The 20,798-nt window shown below is 33.6% G+C and overlaps 2 protein-coding genes across 2 annotated transcripts; both read left to right on the top strand.

The window, feature by feature from the left end:
• The first annotated feature begins 6,916 nt into the window (after positions 1 to 6,916).
• On the top strand, positions 6,917 to 8,841 carry LOC121986097 (heat stress transcription factor A-5-like). The gene is made up of 2 exons (XM_042539902.1): positions 6,917 to 7,306; positions 7,499 to 8,841. The coding sequence occupies exons 1-2, from the start codon at positions 7,079 to 7,081 to the stop codon at positions 8,579 to 8,581; spliced, it is 1,311 nt and encodes a 436-aa protein (XP_042395836.1). The 5' UTR covers positions 6,917 to 7,078; the 3' UTR covers positions 8,582 to 8,841.
• A 9,864-nt stretch (positions 8,842 to 18,705) lies between these two features.
• Positions 18,706 to 19,924, top strand: LOC121987070 (mitogen-activated protein kinase 3-like). Its single transcript, XM_042540974.1, has 2 exons — positions 18,706 to 19,128; positions 19,235 to 19,924. The coding sequence occupies exons 1-2, from the start codon at positions 18,706 to 18,708 to the stop codon at positions 19,922 to 19,924; spliced, it is 1,113 nt and encodes a 370-aa protein (XP_042396908.1).
• The last annotated feature ends 874 nt before the right edge of the window (positions 19,925 to 20,798 follow it).

Genomic DNA, 20,798 nt, shown 5'->3' with positions numbered 1-20,798 from the left:
ACCATAACTTTAAAACCTTATAAAAAAAGGTTATGATTCTATTTTTTCTATATGAAACACTTAGTAAGAAATTCAATTAGTTTCTCATGACCAGGGCCGGACCTATAGTGTAATAAGTGAGGCAAGTACCTCAGGCCCCAAAAAATTTGGGGCACCAAATTTTTTTTAAAAATTTATTAGTTTGATATGATCATGAGTTTATTTTTAAGAAGTTCATAAGTAATAGTTGATAAATAAGTCATATCTCAATTTGTATCCTAAAAAATATTCTATCTTAGTTTTAAATGTGATTATGTAGAAAAAAATTGTCCGATTCAAAAAACGTTAAATAAGAGAGAAGAAATCAACAGATTCATCAAACATTCACACGCTGAAGAGAGGGAGGAGCTTATTTCTTTTCTCTAAGAGTTCAAAAAAATCTAGATTTGATCAAAACTTGGTTGTAGTTGAACATATTGTAAGTCAAATAGGAATTGAACCTATTTTTTGAGAAAAATGCATCATTCGAAGAAAAAGACAATTTGATAAGATCAACAGTGAAAAGATACCTCAATCTTCTAAAGAATCATTTTGAGTTAATTACTTCATATTTATAATTGATCAAACTCTTTCATCACTTGAAATTCGGTTTGAGCAATTTCAAAAGTACGAAAAAATCTTTGGATTTTTATTTAGTTTGGAGAAGTTGTTGTCTATTGATGGTGATGATCTCTTGAGCTCATATGTCAATTTTCAAAATTCATTAACACATGATGGGTGTTTTGATGTTGATGGATCAAATTTATTTCTAAAAATAAAGTTATTAAGACACTCATTATCTGGAGAAGCAACAAGAGCAATTGATGTGTTGAATTATTTGAAAATAATGGATAGTTGTTATTCAAATGACTACATCGCTTATTGAGTTTTACTGACTATACCAGTTATAGTTACATCTACCGAAAGGAGTTTTTTCAAGTTGAAGTTGATTAAAATTTATCTTCGATCAACTATGTCGTAAGAAAGACTAAATGTGTTAGCTATATTATCTATTGAGAAAACAATCATTGAGAAAGTTGATTATGCAAATTTAATCAATACTTTTAATTAAAAAATGCGAGACAAATAATATTAAGTACTAGTTCGGAACATGAATTTTATATTTTGTTTGGATTTTTTTTTGTTTTTTTTGTATTTGCTTAAGACATTATTTTTGATGATATATTTTGTCTATATTTTAATTTATTCTTAGATTTCATGTTTCAAATATTATTATATTTATATTGATAAAAAATATATGAATATTAAATTTTGGGGACACTATATTTTGTGCTCGCCTCAGGCCTCAAAATCTCAGATCCGGCACTGCTCATGACTAGTCCTAAAGTGATCAGTCTGACTCTATAAAATTTTTTCACTGATCACTAAGATAAATCGAGAAGGGCTCTTGACAGATGGTCAAGAAATTAAGCATCCTTTGGTTGCGACACTTATAATAGATAATGCATTAAGTGTCAAATTGGATTATATACACTGAAAATTTGATTTGTACAGCAATAAAAAGTTTATATTCATTTTTAACATATAATCAATCATTATTTGTTAATTGGCTATTAGGAAAAATTTAGACTATAACGATTTGTAATTGATATATTGTGCATGAGTAGGTGCAAGTTTTATCTTTTTGGTATATCGAACGTTTTTTTAATTTAACATTTATATTTCTCTAATATTTTTAAAAATCTTATGTCTTGGAGAGTTATGACTGTCTATAATTAATATTTTTAAAAATCTTTTGTCTTGGAGAGTTATGACTGAATAAATCTAATTACATTCTTAATTTGAGCAAAATATTTATAAATTACTTTAAGCTCATCTAGGTTTAAGATGTGTCAAATACAATAGATATGAACGAAACTATATCCAATGATGGAGGGGTTTATTTTCTATTAAACTAATTAATGCTAATCATTATTTGACACATTATTAAAAGATTTTTTTTAACTAATCATAAAAACTACCCAATATGATAAAAAAAAAAAATAACATAAGTATGAGAGAATTCAAAACCTTTAAAATTAATTATTCATTTTGGATAGACCAATTACCTTCATGTCGACAAAATATTTATCACATCGAAAGACATTGTATTTCTCAATACTTTGTATAACAACATTGGAAATAATTTTTCATAAAATATTTAATCATTAGAGTTGTTTAATGAAAATGGTGAGGTGCATCATTAGGGGTCTATGCAGTCTCTCAACTCTCTATAGTTTGATTCTTAAATATAGTGCACTATATAATATTTTCCTCCTGTGAGATTAGTGCTGTCAATTTAGGTTGAGTTCGTCAGATTTGTCCTTTCTATCAAATAATTTAATTGAATTGAGTTGAAATTTTATCAACTCATTTAAAGGCAGACAGAGGCAGGCAAACCCTCCTGGGCCCGCGACCCACGCAGGTTAATCTGTGGCAGGCTTGGGTTGGTCCGTGAGTTGAGAAAATGATGAAATAGTCGCTTATGCATCTTGAACCGTCGTCGAGATCCCTTGGCGCTTCTCTCATGTTCATCAGAGCTAAGAGCACGACCTACAACAGACATGGGTTAACCATGAGTTGAGGAAATACTGAAGCAGTTGTTTATGCACCTTAAACAGTCGTTGAGGTCCCTTGGTGCTTTTCTCGTATTTATCATAGCTAAGAGCACACTTGTTGCTCTTTTATACCGATGCAAATGGATTTAGTAGATTGATTTATAATTATTTTTATAGCAAAATTTTTTAACTTGTGTTTTCTCGAGTAATAGATGTTAAATTTATTTTGCTTTATGAACATTTTCTCTTAACTAGATGAGCAACTTACGGGTCAACCCAAGCCGTCGCAGACTTTTTTTTATTTTATTTTTTGCTGCACCCGTGGGTTGACTCACCTAACCCACAACTCGCTTTAAGTTAAGTTGAAGATTTTCCAACCAGCTAAGATGACAGGTTAGCCCACTCCTCCCCGCCTGCCTTACCATAAGTCAGCTCGTCTGACAGCTCCAAGTGGGATGACAAATTTTGGATGTTGGGTTGTCCATTGTGAGCACTTTAAGACTTATCCTAATAGGCGATGAGAAATTTTTGTGAAACTGAATCAATCATTTCTAAGATTAGTCGACTCGAATGATTGAATACCTAGTGTTACTTATAAAAGACTATTTATTGAGAAAAACTTGCAACACTTACACTAGATCATTTTTCCCATTGTAATAAAATGTGATTACGTTCACTCGTCCTTAGGTTATATGAAGGGAGATAAATAATCATAAGGTCAATTTATAGCTGACTATCAAGTAACTAGAGGGTGGAAGGAATATTTTTTTTTTAGGATGTCAAAAATTAACTCTATCTCACTATAACAAAACTACCATCTTATGATCAATTGAACACCACCCCGTGGAGAGTAGATCCTTGAAATGCTCCCTTAGTGTCTCCTCTATGCAATTGTGACCAACACCTTTAGCTTCTCGTCTATGTTGATATACATGTAGATATTAATGTGATAAAGTTTGAAGTTAGTAGTTAATATTTATTATGGAGTTAGTAGATTAAGGGTGCAAGCGTTTTCAAAAGTTTTCTTTTATCGAGGACCGTTCTAAAAACCTATGATAGATTTATTTTTAATGGTTACCTGTATTGAACCCATTTTTTTTTTTTTCATTAAGGCAGCGGGCCCTACGGGCTATCATGTGGATCCGATGAAGAATCATAACCCGATTTTAAATTTAATTAAATAATTAGGTACGAGAATCTTGATATTCAGATATGTCCGGTACAGGGCCGTTTTAACTATTCTGACAGCATAGGCTGAAAAAAAAAATTAAAGTCTTAATTTTTTTTGAAAAAAAATATATTTAAAATATTATGAAAGACATTTAATTTTATTAGTAAAATTTAAAAAGACAATTTTATACCTTACCAATGATTATTTATACAATAGAAATCTCACTTTCTTATTAGTAAAATTTATAAAAAAAATAATATTTTATGTTAACTAATTTGAGATTAATAAATTATTATAATACTATTAATATACATTTTAATTGTTATTTTTTTAAAAAAAATTATCAATTAATTTTAACTACGATAAAGGTACCTCTTAACGCAACGATAAAAATTATTATTGTGTGACCTAGATATAATAGGTTTGAGTAATAGTCTAGTAGATATAGACACTGAGTACAATAGACTTTTCTTTAGGATTCCACGTTGGCAGGACTTTCATGACCAAGCTGTCTTTTATTAATTTTAACTTGGATAAATCATCAATTAAATTTATTTAGTCAAAAATATTTAACTAGTAAATATCGACAACACATTATTAAAAAAAAAAAAGTATGCATAATAACTCGTCGAAGAGCAAGGACACAATAATAATGATAAAAAAATGGTAATAAAAAAGTGGATAGAATGAAAAATAAAATTTAGAGAGAAATAACATTTGATGAGCTGGCCCTAGGCATATATCTTAATGGTCTATGTCTTGAGCCGACCCTGGTTAATAAAATTCTATTTATACCCAACTTAAATATCCAATTAAATTATTATTATTAGTATATATATATATATATATATATATATATATAATCTAATGTAATTTTTTATTTTTTTTTTAAAAATTAATATTATATCTTAACACCTTAATCAAACTAAATCTTAAATTAAAAAAAAATTAATGCACATCGCGCACACTGCACGGTGCGGAGTATAATAATTGCTGTATGTGTGTACATATATATACACACCGGTGTCAATCCTAATATTAAAATTTTTTTTAAGGACGACTCGAGGTTTAAGAGACGAGAGTACAGCCTCTCTTCCTCACAAATGTTTCAAGGATGATGAATTTCCTCCTTTTGATGTCATAAGAACGGTGAATCCATTAGATCAATTGATTAGCTTACCGATGTCTTGGATTTTTTTTTATTTTTCCTCTATGTGTTGGCATAGTTGATATTGCATAAGTTTTTATTATAATAGATACGTGATCAATTCTCAACGTCAGTACTTGATATCCCTAGACCATTGTGCTAGGATAAATACCTCTTTCTAGAATATGTGAAGCTAACTTGAAGGGACCGTTAAGATACATTTTTACTCTAATGTAATCATCCATTTGGGTTGGGATTACTGTTTATTGAATGTTAGGGTTGAACCAATTTTTTGTCAGCAAAGAGGTGGGGCCAGAGTCTGATCAAAGTTAAGAAGGTAAGCTCACATAATAGTCAGAGTCAAAGAAGGGTCAACCTTTGAGGCTTACTTAGTAAATCGGTTGGCCAGGTGGTTATTTGATCGAACTAGTGGACTGATCAAATGCCCAATTCCTCTCCACTAAGACATAAAGACAAGTTGACACTTCGAGAGCCAAGAATTCTGTGTCATTTGAAGGCAGCATCATTAGCCCGATTTAGTAGTTCAACTCATCGGAACTACGATTCGATTGGACAAAACAAATGATTAGTTCAGCTAAACTCTTTGGTTAAAAAAGATAAGGCGAACAAATGACAAGTTTCCGACAACACCCTATAAGTCCAAACGGCTTAAGTGACTGTCAATCGGGTTGTAGAAAGAGCACGCTCGGCTTGCCATGTAAGTGTTGGAACCCCAAGATTATTTTTGGTGTAATCAACCAAATTAGATTAGGTCATGTTATGTTCTGATCACTGTGTCTAAGTGTGGAGGAGATTAGGAGCACAGGAAGTCGAGCGGAAGACGCGGCTAGTGAGAAGGACGGCACGGGCGAGAGCCGACGGGCTCGGTGTGTCCGAGGGATGAGACGCTGCGGAAGAGTACGCCAGTGGACGAAAATGATGTGCACGACGTTCGAGGAACGAGAAGTCAGAGCGGAAGCCTGCTCGAGGAAAAGACCAAAATTGGATTCGAGTGAGCCTTATCTTCAACAGGAGTTGAAGGCGCCTCCGCGACCTTCAGACAGAAGGTGCCTTCAATGACTGAAGGCGCCTTCAATCAGCCATGGAAGGAAATATGTCAGAGTATTTTTATGGTATTGTGAATTCATTTTAGGGAATATGTCAGAGCATTCTTATAGTATGTCATTTTTTGGAAATGCTTTGAGATTCGTGCACAAACAAATAGTAACATTATAAAAAGGGGTTTGTATAGGTACACTCACACAACATGAAGCTACATAATTTTACGCATCTACTGTTCTTGTGATTCCTCATCTTCTTCTGATTACTGATTTGAGCGTCGGAAAATCTACATCAAAACCCTTCCCTACCTCGATCACTAACACTTTCTTTGACACACAAAATACTTTGGAGTCATTTTTTAGAGAGTAAAGAGTCTTTATTTGGTCAACAATAAAGCTATGTATTTAATATTTTATCTCTATCGATTTCAGACAGTATCAATTGGCAAGTAGAAGGTATTCTTTTAAGTGATAATAAAACATTTGGGTAGAATAGATAGAGATTAAAGTTGAATATAATGAGAGTTGAATATCCCTGAGAATTTAGATGAGAATTTATATAATACACGGAGATGAGATGAAAGATATGAAATCCGACTTAAATTTGAAATTAGTATTTAAGTTATGTATTTACCAATAGACTGTTTATTCATCAATGGAATCTACGAGAATTTTTTTTATCCTCTTTTGTCTTCTCTAAATTCTCGGCTCAATTATTGTGTGATTTATAAAACTTTGTATATATTTTTTTTAACACTCTTTGGCCTCAGGCGGACCTCTAACCTCCAACCGCAACTTTTCATCTATTTGAAATTCCTCATAAAAGGGTTGAAAACCAACCAATAATGGATAGGCCAAGGAGAATTGTCAGGCCCAAAATAAGAGAATTAGAAGGCCCAAAAAAGAGCAATAATTGGATTCTATTGGAGAAAGGAGGCGGGGCCTTTTTGCTAAACAGTGACCCGACCAAATTTCCAACACAAGTCGCAACTCCCCACCTTCGCGACCCTTCTCGTCTTCACCAACCTTCTCCACCATCGCCCACGCGGGAGGGAAGCGATCGGAGCCGATACAGACGACGACCGGGATACCCTTGCAAGATAGACAGAGAGAGAGAGAGAGAATGGAGGCAGAAGGTGGCGAGCAGGGAGGTAGCTCCGGCGGCCCTGCCCCTTTCCTGGTCAAGACCTACGAGATGGTGGATGATTCTTCCACCGACGACGTCGTCTCCTGGAGCGCCTCCTCGAAGAGCTTCGTGGTGTGGAACCACGCGGATTTCTCCGCCCGCCTCCTCCCGACTTACTTCAAGCACAACAATTTCTCCAGCTTCATCCGCCAGCTCAATACCTATGTAAGCCCCCTGAATCGCGATGCCGGGATTTTAATTTTTTATTTTTTTGGTTGAATCTAGTTGCGATTTTTTGAATTTCTTGGAAAAAATCTGTTTTTGGCTTCTTTGGAATTGGGAAATTTCTTGAGTTCGTGTAGCTAGATTTGAAGGAACTGGTCAATCAACCGAGGTAGAAATTGATTCTTTACGCAGGGATTCCGAAAAATAGATCCCGAGAGGTGGGAGTTCGCCAATGAGGATTTTATCAAAGGGAGGAAGGATCTCCTCAAGAACATCCGTCGCCGCAAGCCCATCCACAGCCACAGCCTCCCGCCTGGCGGTGCTGCTGTCGCGGATGCCGAGAGGGCCGCTTTACAGGACGAGATCGACCAGCTGAGACGAGAGAAATCCAGCCTCGAGGCGACTCTCTGGAAGTTCGAGCAACAGTGCTCGGAGATGCACAGCCAGTTCGATGACGTCGAGCGGAGAGTGGCCGACATGGAGAATCGACAGCTGAAGATGATCACGTTCCTGCAGCAGGCGATGCTGAACCCTCGGTTCGTGGAGACTCTTGCGAAGATGGCTGCTTCCTCATCCATGGACTTCTCGGTGATCCACAAGAAGCGAAGGTTGCCGCTGGGATCAGAGAACAGCTTGTGTGATGACCATTGCAGCACATCCAAATTCGAGTCTGGGCTCGTGCTCAATCAGGACTTTTGCGATAAGCTGAAACTGGAATTGTGCTCGGCTTTTCAAGACAGGGATTTGGTCATGGCCAGCACTCAGAGCTCCATCGAGGACACCGGTAGCTCTCGCGAAAAGCAATTCGACTATGGGCGAGGTGGCGCATCAGAATGCCTGCTGCCATTGACACCTGAGACATTGGAGCTCTGCGACACCGGAGCGTCTAGTTGCCCAACAAAAAATCTTTCGCCTCGAAGCCGACATGACAATGGGGATGGGAGCTTTCCGTGCCATTTAAGTCTAACACTAGCATCATCTGGAATGGAAATGGATAGGAGTTCAGCAGATCAAAGGGAAGAAGATTCCATGGAATTGGACAAAGTTGGCACGGATGGGGAAGAACTTGGCACACTAGTGTTAAGTAGCCAAAAGCCTGCAGTTGAATCAGGTGGCACAAAAGCTGCACAGGCACAACAGAATCCAAGAACTAGTGAAGAAACACAACCGAATCATCCGGTTAGAGTCAACGATGTGTTTTGGGAGCAATTCCTAACTGAAAGGCCTGGTTCAGATGACACTGAAGAAGCAAACTCCAGTTCGAGGGCATATTAGAGTGAGCAGAAGCAAGTGTGGCTATGCAAAAAGGATTTGGAAAAAACTTATAGTCTGATCTTCCTGTAGAGTCCTTGTATAATGTGTAGTTATTTCATAAATTCTTCAGGATGAGCCTTTCTCAGCATGGGGATGTTCTTGCTCTTAGTTGGATAGACACTTGGTGGAGATATCTTTGTTGCTGTGTTTGTGTGTGAGTGTTGATCATCACATGATCGCAAAGTTATTTATTACAATTTTGAAATGTGTGGTGACTTTAATGACCATAAGTGCAGATGATGAGCTATGTTTCACACTCCAAGGTTTTCACCTGCCTTAGGACACTGTTTTAAGTTGTGGATCCTTCAAGGACATGATGATCTACTTGTGGATCCTTCAAGGACATGATGATCTCAGATAGGCAATTCCCGATGAATGAGATTAAATTGTGCAAGTTTGGTGGACAATATGTTGACATTATGAACATGCACTTGAAGGAATATGTAGAGGGTATCATTGTTTTTTATTTTTAGAGTTTTGTTTTGTCATGAAGAGTATTAGGGTTTATTGCTTAAGATCCTTTGTTAATTTTTTTGAAGTGTATAATCATGTTTGAGTTGTACAGAATTGCTAGATGGACTTAAAATGTAGAAATACAAGAATAAATAATAGTTTTAAACTCTCCTATTTGGTCACTTTGGATTAATGTTTATTTTTACTTTTTTTGTTTGTAGTTTTTTAATACATATAACAAAAATTGCTACATATACTGATTAATCTTCACAACCAAACACTCATTTAGGTTTCTTGAAAATTATTTAGTACATGTACACCTTCATTTTTCAGCTTTGATCAATTTGAGTTTACATAACATTTTGACCAAAACTTCTATATAAATCCATACTATCCAAAGTTCACAAACATATTGTTGTTTCCTTAGAACGTATTGAGTTATTTCTATACCTTCAAAATCTTAGATAATTAGCTCTATGTAGCAATTTTGACCAGATTTCTCAAATTTGAAAAATAACTCCTCTGCCATGCTCCTTTTCAGAGTGGTTAATGCTATTAACTTTACTCTTTGAGTATTATTATATTATATGGACCTAAACTATTAATAACTTTTTAAAATAATCCTTCTTCGATGGAGATAGATCATAGATGCTAAGGGAGAAGGGGGAATAGCATAATAAAAAAAATAACTTAAATATTTTTATCAGAGATTTTAAATTCAGCGGGAAGAAATATTTTGAAATATGCACAGAAAAGAAACGCATATTTCAAAGGACTTTATTGAGAATTAATTCGCAAGGGAATTTAAAAAATAAGGATGATATGACTTAAGGCATCCACAATAATTAAGCTTATTGAAAACTTTTTGTTTTATTACCACATCAGTGGCACGTTAAACAAAAAAATCTTATATTTTTTCTCACTATAAAAAAAACCTCTCAATAATTCTTTTATATAGATCTCATGTTTTTTTATTATATATGATTCCCTCTCCTTCACATTTTACATTATATACCATTAATTTTTTATAAAATTTAAATTCATAAATTACTTTATTAAAAAATACATAAATATTACATTACATTAAATAAAAATATATAAATTATAATAATATATAAAAATAAACTTAAACATATCCACATTAGATGATATAACTATTTTTTTCATATAAATAAAGCTGTCCTGATGTCATCTCACTAGTATCCCTTGTAAGAATTTTATAATCCTTATGAAAAATCTCGACTTCCTGCAAAGATATTTTTTGTATTAAATATTGTTTAATATCTTATTATTCTTTGTCGATACTATGATGCATTGTGTCGTCCTCTCTGACTTTAGATTTACCCTTCCGCTTCGTTGTCTTTTGTCCTATCGGATGAATGCGGACTTGAGAATCATCCAAATCAACACTCGTATTTAGATTTGATGTTGAAGTGTTTTCCCTTGATTCAGATGTCCTTGCCTTCTTATTAGGGTAATGAGCAACTAGAGTATATTTCTCATACTCTTTAAGAACTCTCCACACATACATATACTTGAAATTCTTGTTATTGTTGTTGGCTTTCCACATATTCTCCAACACATTTTTGTTACTAAAAATTATTATAAGTTACAAAAAATTCATTACCATCGGTGCAAACGTATAATAATGTGATTTCAGCTGCTAATAGTTTCTCATCATAGATCCAGTGGGGTGATGCTTGTTGTAATAATCAACTATACGTTTCCAAAAAACTTGATCTTTCTGGTCATTACCAATGATTACATCGGTATTGATAGTTACCCTTGCCCATGACTTCACAAGGACTACATCTGCATCAAGAGACCAAAATCTTCATTTTGATTAATTTTTCTCCAGCTCAACTTCACGCTCTTCTTGTGATGAGTGTTAGAAGTATGGTTGATAGTTGAATAGGAGAAAATACGTAAAAATAAGACATTCCAAGTTGATTGCATATGACTAACTAATTTTGGGATGGATACATACCCAATGGAGTTAGAGCGACGTTAATTGGATTTGTCAAAAAAATTTGACAATTTTGGAAATTTAAAAAATTTGGAGGATATTATGAAATGTATGAAATATTTTAAAATTTTAAAGGATATTATGTGTGAAAGAAAATATGAGGAATTGAATATTTGGAGAAATATGAGTATTTTGAGTAGATGTATTTTTTTTTCAAACAATATAAGAATATTTTGAATAGCTAATTTTAAAAGGATACCCATATGAAAAAACGTAAATAATAAACACCCTTCCGACGACTGACAAAAATATTCTACGTGATTTAGAACCTAATCCGTCGTCACTCAAAAATCACTATATTTCCTCCTTGAAAAAGTAATTTACAATAACAACAGAATATAAGTAATAGTGGTGTATAGCCACAAAGGGAGCAATAATAATAATAATAATGAAAAACTACGAAATGAAAAAGCAACAAACAAGAGTCTAACACACTTGGCTGTCACTAAAATGTTGTGGAATGAATATTGAATGATTGCTTGTAAGTTTTTGTTCTATTCGAACAACCTTCACTTGTCTTTTATAGTTGCAGATCGATCACCATTGGTCAATTGAGTTGAAAGTTTGTTAGTCGAGCTTTTAATTGATTATTTATGGATTAGCAATCAATTGAATCCTATTGATAACAATTTCATCTTCATCAGTTGAACATGTTATTTATTAATTATGTCATCAATAAATGATTGTTTTTGATTGATATCTCATATTGCGATTGTAATTCAAGAAACAACAATTTGTCCTGCATTCTTAGTTTTAAATACCAAAATTCTATACCAAAACACTAACACAAAAGCACTGAAAGAAGAAGAAGAAAAAAAACAGCGAATTTGTAAACCGGAGAAAGATCATCTTCAGAGTTCAATTCACCTCTTTCCTGCTTTGAAAGTAAGCCTGAACTTATATGGTCAAAAGCTAGCACTAAGGCGAGTAAGGCTTGAAGAACGAAGGCATCTCTGAAGATGATTTCTTCAAGAACAGTTTTCACTTTTTTGTCAAACAAAAACAAAAACAAATCAGAAACATACATGACGCTCGTGTAAAATCTGACGAGGAGAGAAAAGAGAGAATTTTTGACGGAACAAAAGGCACCATAACTGAAATCAAATGCACTTTCATTTAATTGCGAAAGAAAGAAAAAGAAATCACGAGGCATCTAAAAAATGTCGACGGAATGATGAATATAGAAAGCAAAGAGATGTGGGCAGCATAGCGAGCCGAGAACCCACAAAAAGGGCACTGGCTTTCTGTGATGCCATTTTTGATCTGCGATCTTCTTTTTTTAGCAGGATTCGGAGTGGATCCGACTCGACATGCATCGTCTCGTCTCGTCTCCAGAAACCCCAAAGCGGCGGAAAAACGACGGCGGAAGAAGAAGTCTCCTAGAGCCGCCTCGCAATCCGCCGAGATAGAAAGATCGGAAACTTTAGGGATTTCTGTGACCCGGGCCGTCTTTTATATCCATCCTAATGCATTCTGTGCTTTGCTAACCGTCCGATTGGTTCCTTCTCTTCCCTGGAGTAATTACATTAATTAGGAAGGACTCTAGAGAATATTTAGATTTTAAAAAAAATAAGTTAAAAAATAGTTTCAAATTTTATTTATTAAAATCTTATGATACGTATTTTCCACTAGTTTAATATATCTATTTTCTCTTATTTTTTTTGTTAACTCCCTAGAAGTTAAATAAAAATTTAGCTCATTAATTTCATTTTGAAGATTTACATCTATTCGATTTAAATGGGAACGAGTGATATGTGTTGTTGGGAATCAATGCTTCCTTCTAGTCGAGTTTGAAAAATATTGTTTGACCTATTGGCAATGTTGTTTAAGTCAGGTTTTAATTTGTACATCGAGGACTTGGAGGCATGGGAGGTTTTACATGTTGTGAACCCAAACCACTATTAAAGACATAAAATTTTGATATTTGCTTCTTCTAGACCATACAATACACAAGCCATATGAGAAACCATAGTGACACAAAATATGCAAATATCTGAATTGAAGCATGAGCTGAGGATGATGCAAGAGACAACAATCCAATGAGATGTCTAGACAAACAATATAGCAACTACTTATCATGGAACACCTACTACAACTGTTGAGCTAACCCAAATACTTTTCGCGGTACCTGTATAAATCTTTCGATGCAATACCATTTTATCAATTATTTGACATTACTTTTATATAACAAAATACTATCTCTTTTATCATTTGAACAATTTAGTATTCTTTATTATTTACCTGTAGGATAAATTAATATCAATATGTGGGTAAATTAAAACTAATATAAAATAATAATTATACTTTTGAAAACAAATTCTAGCCAATAAATTTTGACTATTTTTTTTTCAAAATTTATCAACTATTATTTTAAATGGCTGATAAATTGATAAAAAAAAATAGCAATTATTTTTTTTTTCAAATTTAATAGCTATATATTTGTATTTATCAAAAAAAAAATAACTGCTATTTTTTTAAATATAGGCTAAAATATATTTGACTGATAATTTTTTAATAATTATTGACAACACACATTCAATCATATATATGTATATATATATAGTGAATGATATTTATCGGATTACTGGTCAAGACCCAACATATATATGCTTATAGGGGTGGGAATGGGATGAAACTTCAATTTACTTCAAACTTTGTACCATGACATGTGAGCTCAATCAAATCATAGTTGAAATATTCCTCAATGGAGCACGAGTCTATCCAAATCAAACCGCGTTCTAAGCTTGTGTGGTTTCAATCAAGAGGACCTGACTCTTACTTTATTTCATCCTGGATAAGTTCGACTAGATTGTGCTTGTGGGTCTTGTGTTTATAAACATGTTTTATCACCACAGCATCACAATTGTATAGAAAATACTACTGATCTTTCATGTGCCATCAAACTTGGTTATAATAAAATTCATTGTAGCAGATGAAGTCCTACAATTTCTCCTTCATCAACCCAACTTCATTGATGAAAAACTCTATCTTTTTGTGTAATTCTTTCTGGGACATGCATAACAAAGTCGGCGCCATTCTCACTGCAGTAAGAATCTCTGACTCCGTCAATCCAAACTTCATCAGGAGCTTGAACTTAGTGTTGACTATATCTTGACTGACCTTTCTAAGTGAATAAAGGGTCCATAAGAACATCTTAGAGTGTCGGGGAACCCTGAACTCATCAGCTCTACGAACCAAAGCCCGTAGTGAATCCAGGCTCTGTAGGATGAAGCTGGGATTACTTCGCACAACGAGAGAAACTCTTTCTCGAGTAATTCCACATTCATTCCTTAAAAAATTCAGGTTAAGATTTACGCTCTTCTCGCTTCCTATGAACAGTCGTTGCTTCTTCAAACACTTAAGAAGGACCTCTCTTGATCTATGGAGGCATTCTCAAAACTACAATTTGGGGAGGATGCTGCCGCACACGCTTTTGTTAATCAGGTTTGTGTTTTAGGGATGATATCGACAAGATCGGACTCGGAGAAGCCGATTTCGCATAAAGATCGAAACTTCGGCGCAAGGGTCTTCTCGACATTGTTGCAGAGCAGGCTGGGGAGCGTGCAAACGATCCTATCGAGGTGGGAGTCATGGAATCCTGGGATCTAAGGAATTTAAGAACGACGCCGGGTTTTTCAATGGATTTGAGGTGGGCTAGGGATTTGGAGGCCCTGGGCGCCACGACTTCCGACAAACCCCCGGGAGTTGACGAGATGTTACACCATGAAAATGGTTGTTGGAGCTGCTTTTACAGAGTAGGAAGAGAAGAGAAGAGAAGAACCACAAGGCGGCGGGGTTCAAAAGAGGAGGAGACGACGGCATTGTGGCGCACAACCGAGCGCCACTCGCGTTTCTGATCAAGTGTCATTCCTGGGTTAAGTTTAACGGGGTTAAAATGAGAAGGGAGTGGGTGCGCATTTTATTGAAATAATAATTAAAGATGTGTTTATTTATTTATTCATTTATTTATTATCAAAAGATATTTTATTATCGGTCTGTTGATTTTTTACTTTTTAATTATTCTTATTTTTAATAGTAGTGTAGCAATTATAATTCATATTTACTAAAATATGAACCCTAAACCTTACAACCCACCAAGTCAAAATATGACAATTCTCACTCTAATTATATTACAATAGTTATAATTCATAGTTGTTACAAATATGACTTCATTTCTGATAAATATTATAATATAGTAGCACTTCATTTTAATCAACAAATATTAAGAACATTGTGCTCCGGGGGCACCATGCAAGTGACAAGGCATGAGTAGCACTGACATAAGCATACGGGGAAATTGGGGTCAATTTCCAATAGGATATTTGTTCAACGTGATTAATTTCAGAAAGTTTGACTATGAGTATTTGGCTACTTAGCGCTTTCTGAACTTATTTTAATAAATGATGAGAAACTTTTATACGACTGAGTAAATCATCTATTAATTGGTTTAAAGAGTACTTAAATTATCAAAAATAAATAAAAATAACATTATGTTATATTACAATAACTATTATAATCATCCTATAGTAACTATGGTCTTATAATTATTATAATACTAAAAGTACGAAAAATTTCATCAAATTATTTGTATACTAATCCGATAGAATACCCTTTTAATAATAAATGAAAAAGAAATGCCACAATCCCTCCTTTTGATTTTTATGCCATTTTATTCTTTATTAATTTTTTTTAAATAAATGATATAAATTTTACAATTCAAATCTTCTTAAATAATTAAAAAAAGAAAGGAAAAACTTGTGGTGCTTCCAATTTTATTTTCCAACACAATTTTTTTCAGTATATTTATGAATTTTTGAAAAATAATAATCTCACTTGTTTTAATTTTAATAAAAATTCATTCATTTAATTACGTATAAATATGATTCAGTCTATACGTGTCGGTTTGTATAGTATTAATGCCCAGTAAATGCAATTTAAATAAGACATTTTATATAACCCTTTTTATTATACAAATTAATAATTTAAACAGGAAATTAGAAATCCTACTTGTAAACAGGAAATTAGAAATCCTATTTTAAAAGCATGGCAAATCTATTATCCATTGGTGTACGTTTTGGTTCAAATTATCATATGTAATTTTGGTTATGTGATTATCAAGTAATCACATAATCAAGATTATACGGAATAAAACATAATCAAATGTTGTTTGGTTCAATGTAGGCAATGCAACAAAAACATATTTGTTTGAAGATTTTAATGAATAACCTAGTTTAATATTTTACTATATTACCCTTAGTTACAAAACCAACTATAATAATAATAATAATAATAATATTATTATTATTATTATTTAAACTCTATTATATTATACTATATTTTTCATGTTTTTCTTTATTTTTATATTTTTTGTTTTTTAATTTTTTAATTTTTAAGGTTTTTTTAATTATTTTTTAATTTTTTATTTTTTAGGTTTTTTTTGTTTTTTAAATTTTTTTTTAGGGTTTTTAATTTTTTTTAACATTTTTTATTATTTTTAATTTTTTTCCCCTTTTTTTCTATTTATTATTATTTTTTTAAAAATTTTTTTATGTTTTTCCTATTTTTAATGTTTTTTTTTTAATTGTTTTTTAAAAAATTTTTTTTACCATTTTTTCTTTTTTTATTTTTCCTTTACATTTTACTTTTTTTTATTACATTTTTCAGTTATCCAAGGATATATTGGATAAAAAAAATTTCGATAACCCCGGAATCAATAAAAATTTCAGTTTTTCGAAATTTTCTGATTCCTGATTGTATGTCCCTTTTGCTGACGTGTCGGACATGGAATATTACTCGAGAATCTTCGATTACCTAAACCAAACAGATTTTTGTTGATAATTTTAAATGAATAATCAAGATTATCAAGAATAATCTCCCACCTACCCTGAAGATAACTAATTATAAGTATTCATTAGCCCTTCCTAACATTTTTTACACGATGTGGCAGGAGGGCGCAGGAACAGAGTTATCATCGTTGCAATCACATGACAAAAGTTCGGACATTCTAGACTCGTCTCTAATTATTTTTCCGCAAATTGCTTAGCAAGACTCATTTGCAAGCTCGAATTGAATTTAATTACAGGGAAGACAATAAAATATCCCATATCTTAGCAAAAACTCTTATAAGCTTTAGAAGATATTGATGCAGCATCACATGAGCTAGTTCTCTTACCAACTATGTTTCCTAGCGCCGTTTCAGTCCAAGAGGTAATGTGACTAAAAAAGTTTGCAATTGATTTGTAATTACAAATCAATGAGTAGGGTGATTAAAATTAACAAGAAAATTCTGACGATAATGAAAGGACAAAAGGTAACAGAAAACATCTAAAAATTGATAGGAACTGCTACAATTGTAGGTGGAGTCGTCTCGGTGGAGTCTGAATCAGGCAGTACTATCTTGTGGCATATGCGGCTAGGACTTATGGGTGAACATGAGATGCTAGAACTTCACAAGGTGGAGATTGTTGACGAATGACAAATGTGATGGATGCCATAAAAGAAAAATCTATTAAGATTTTTCGTAATAAAATTCTGTTATGATTTTATATAACAGAATTCTGTTATAGTTTTTCATAACAGAATTTTGTTGTGATTTTTTATAACTAAATTCTTTACGATTTTACTAGATCTTGGGTTTATGTATTATTTATAGGGATCATTGTAAACATATTGTACAACAACAATCATAAGAATCATTGAATATGATTCAATTGTGTAGAAAAAATTCTAATAAACCTTCAACTGTTTTTGTGAAGTAGGCACGCCGTCAAACCACGATAACTCTTCTTCTTCTCTTACCTTGTGTTTACTCTCTTTTTGTGAGTCTTTGTCTTGTTGCTCCGCAAGATCTTTTTCTATATTTCTCTTCTTCCGCATTAGAGGTTGAGAGGTGTTGTCCCCCTCTTTGCAACAATGGAGATGAGAGAGGAGAACGAGAGCCATATGATATTGTGGTGTTGATTTTCGGATGAACAGTAATAGAGGAGGGAGGCGAGTAAAATGGAAAATGAATTTAGTGAGGCTAAGTTGTTGGGATAATTCTAAAATCAAGTACTTAAATGGGTAAAATACAAAATTATCTATGAGTTTTGGTAAATTGCCGAAAAATGTAAGTCTATTACCACTTTTACCAATTTAATGATTTAATTATTTTTTTAAGGTGTACGTATATTTAATAAAGAAAATGCATATTAACCTAAGTAATTTTTCGAGAATATTAAATCATAGTTTTCTACAAATATTATTAAACACACGTTTTTTCCTATTTTGTCTCGGTTCTAAATTTTCTAAGTTACTAGATTTGAATAGATAATAATAATAATTATTATTAAAGTATACGGTAACAAATCTAGAAATTAATGTTAATTTATAATTTGAAAACTGACAAACTTTTGATTGAGACATTTATCACATTTTAGAATTTCAAATAATAATAATAATAATTATTATTATTAGTTTTAAAAAAAACTACAAAACTAGAAATATTTCTAGAAAAATATATGTTCCGAGAATCTAGATCTTATTCCTAATCTAGTTCTTATTCCTTAAATAGCAGAGCAATATATCTGAATGTTTGCTGCTTTTGTTGGATTTACAGGACATGGCTATGGTATCGATAGCGCATCCTCCACCTGGTTTTGAGAATAAAGGAAAGAGCTATTACAGTATCTGGCGAACTGTATTTGAGATTGATACCAAATATATACCTATCGAGCCCATCGGGAGAGGCGCTTATGGAGTCGTATGTTCGTCGATCGACCGTGAAACAAAAGAGAAAGTTGCTATCAAGAAGATAAACAACACCTTTGAAAATCCCATCCGCCCATTGAGGACTCTAAGGGAGATCAAGCTTTTGAGACGGCTGAAGCATGATAATATCATCACACTAAAGGATGTCATGGTACCTCCCAACAGGAGATCATTCAAAGACGTTTACCTTGTCTTTGAACTTATGGATACGAATTTGTGCGAGATCATTCAATCACCTCAGCCTCTTTCCGATTACCAATGTCGATACTTCCTCTTTCAGGTATGCATTCACTACGACAATATTAATCGGAAAAAAGACTATATATATAGAAGAATTTATTACCAACAATATAATTAATAACAATGAATTAATTTTCTTAATGCAGTTGCTTCGAGGACTGAAGTATCTTCACTCGGCCTACGTAATTCACAGAGACTTGAAGCCAGAGAACCTTTTTGTCAATGGCGCGGATTGCAAGCTTAAGATCGGTGATTTCGGACTGGCTCGTTCCATGACTCGGAGTGGCCAAGGAATGAGTTCATATATTGCTACTCAATGGTATCGAGCACCAGAGTTGCTCGTTTGCTCAAATAGATACGATACTTCCATTGATATGTGGTCTGTCGGTTGCATTCTAGCTGAGCTACTTGGGCGCAGACCTCTCTTTCCCGGCACCGATGATATCAACCAGCTCGAGCGCATTGTTAGTGTTCTTGGCGTTAAGGGCGATGCTGATCTCAACTTCGTTGACAATGAACATGCTCGTAAGTACATCAAGTCACTGCCACATAGTCTCGGCATTCCTTTAGCTAGCGTATACCCCCATGCCAATCCCTTGGCCATCGACTTGCTAAAGAAGATGTTAGTTTTTGATCCATCAAAGAGAATCGATGCCACTGAGGCACTGCGACATCCTTATATGACGTCATTCTACGACCCCCTGTTTGATCCTACTGCCGATGGCCCCGTCGATCTTGGTTTTGATGATGATGTCGAGGAAGACGCGATCAGAGAGATGATGTGGGAGGAGATACTTTTCTATCACCAAGAAAGAGAAGTTGCTTCCAGAGCCTAATTATTCTTTGCAAGTGATCTTCACACAACATTAGACCGTGTTATGAGTATTTAGCACAGAACTATACCGCTTTGTTTCTCTACTGTGACCTAACCTTGAAAATAGTTTTGATTGTGATTTCTCACTTTTTTTGTGTATGAATTTGTTGTACATGTAAAAAGCTAATTAATTTCTGTTGTAAGATTTGCAGAATGTGTGTATTACAACCAATTCAAGTTTTTGATGCTCAATTAGTAATTGATAAACTGTTGATTTTTGCGTAAATGAAATATCTTAATTATGATTCATAGTCGATGAAGGTTAATCAATTACACTGCTTACACTAAGGTGGAGTAGCCTAGTAATCATATCGTCTCCAACTTTATGAAGGATGCATATATATGCTTATTGGGGTGGGAATGGGATGGAACTTCAATTTGCTTCAAACTTTGTACCATGACGCTCGGGCTCAATCAAATCATAGTTGAAAATATTCCTCAATGGAGCACGAGTCCATCCAAATCAAACCGCGTTCTAAGCTTGCGTGGTTTCAATCAGGAGGAGCTGACTCTTATTTTATTTCACCCTGGATAGGTTCCACTAGATTGTGCTTGAAGGCCTTGTGTTTATAAACATGTTTTATCACCACAACATCACAATTGTATAGAAAATACTATTGATCTTTCATGTGTCATCAAACTTGGTTACAATAAAATTCATTGTAGCAGATGAAGTCCTACAATTTCTCCTTCATCTTTATTTCCAAAGGTCCATTTTTAATGGCTAAGCTCTATGACTTTAAATTGGGCTTAGTAAAGTAAATTCACCATAGCACATACGATCCCATATGAACAGCCACAGTGATATGAACAACACGATAAATCTGGACCGAAAA

Source organism: Zingiber officinale, chromosome 5B, assembly GCF_018446385.1.
Source record: "Zingiber officinale cultivar Zhangliang chromosome 5B, Zo_v1.1, whole genome shotgun sequence".
In the NCBI taxonomy this organism is placed as follows: domain Eukaryota; kingdom Viridiplantae; phylum Streptophyta; class Magnoliopsida; order Zingiberales; family Zingiberaceae; genus Zingiber; species Zingiber officinale.
The sequence above is the reverse complement of the archived record's forward strand: the minus strand, read 5'-3'. Positions and strand labels throughout refer to the sequence as shown.

Bases quoted from the DNA above. Each gene is read 5' to 3' on its own strand.
- LOC121986097 (XM_042539902.1), top strand. From the start codon at position 7,079: ATGGAGGCAGAAGGTGGCGAGCAGGGAGGTAGCTCCGGCGGCCCTGCC. The intron at 7,307-7,498 runs GTAAGCCCCCTG...TTCTTTACGCAG, and splicing joins TCCGCCAGCTCAATACCTAT to GGATTCCGAAAAATAGATCC.
- LOC121987070 (XM_042540974.1), top strand. From the start codon at position 18,706: ATGGTATCGATAGCGCATCCTCCACCTGGTTTTGAGAATAAAGGAAAG. The intron at 19,129-19,234 runs GTATGCATTCAC...TTCTTAATGCAG, and splicing joins GTCGATACTTCCTCTTTCAG to TTGCTTCGAGGACTGAAGTA.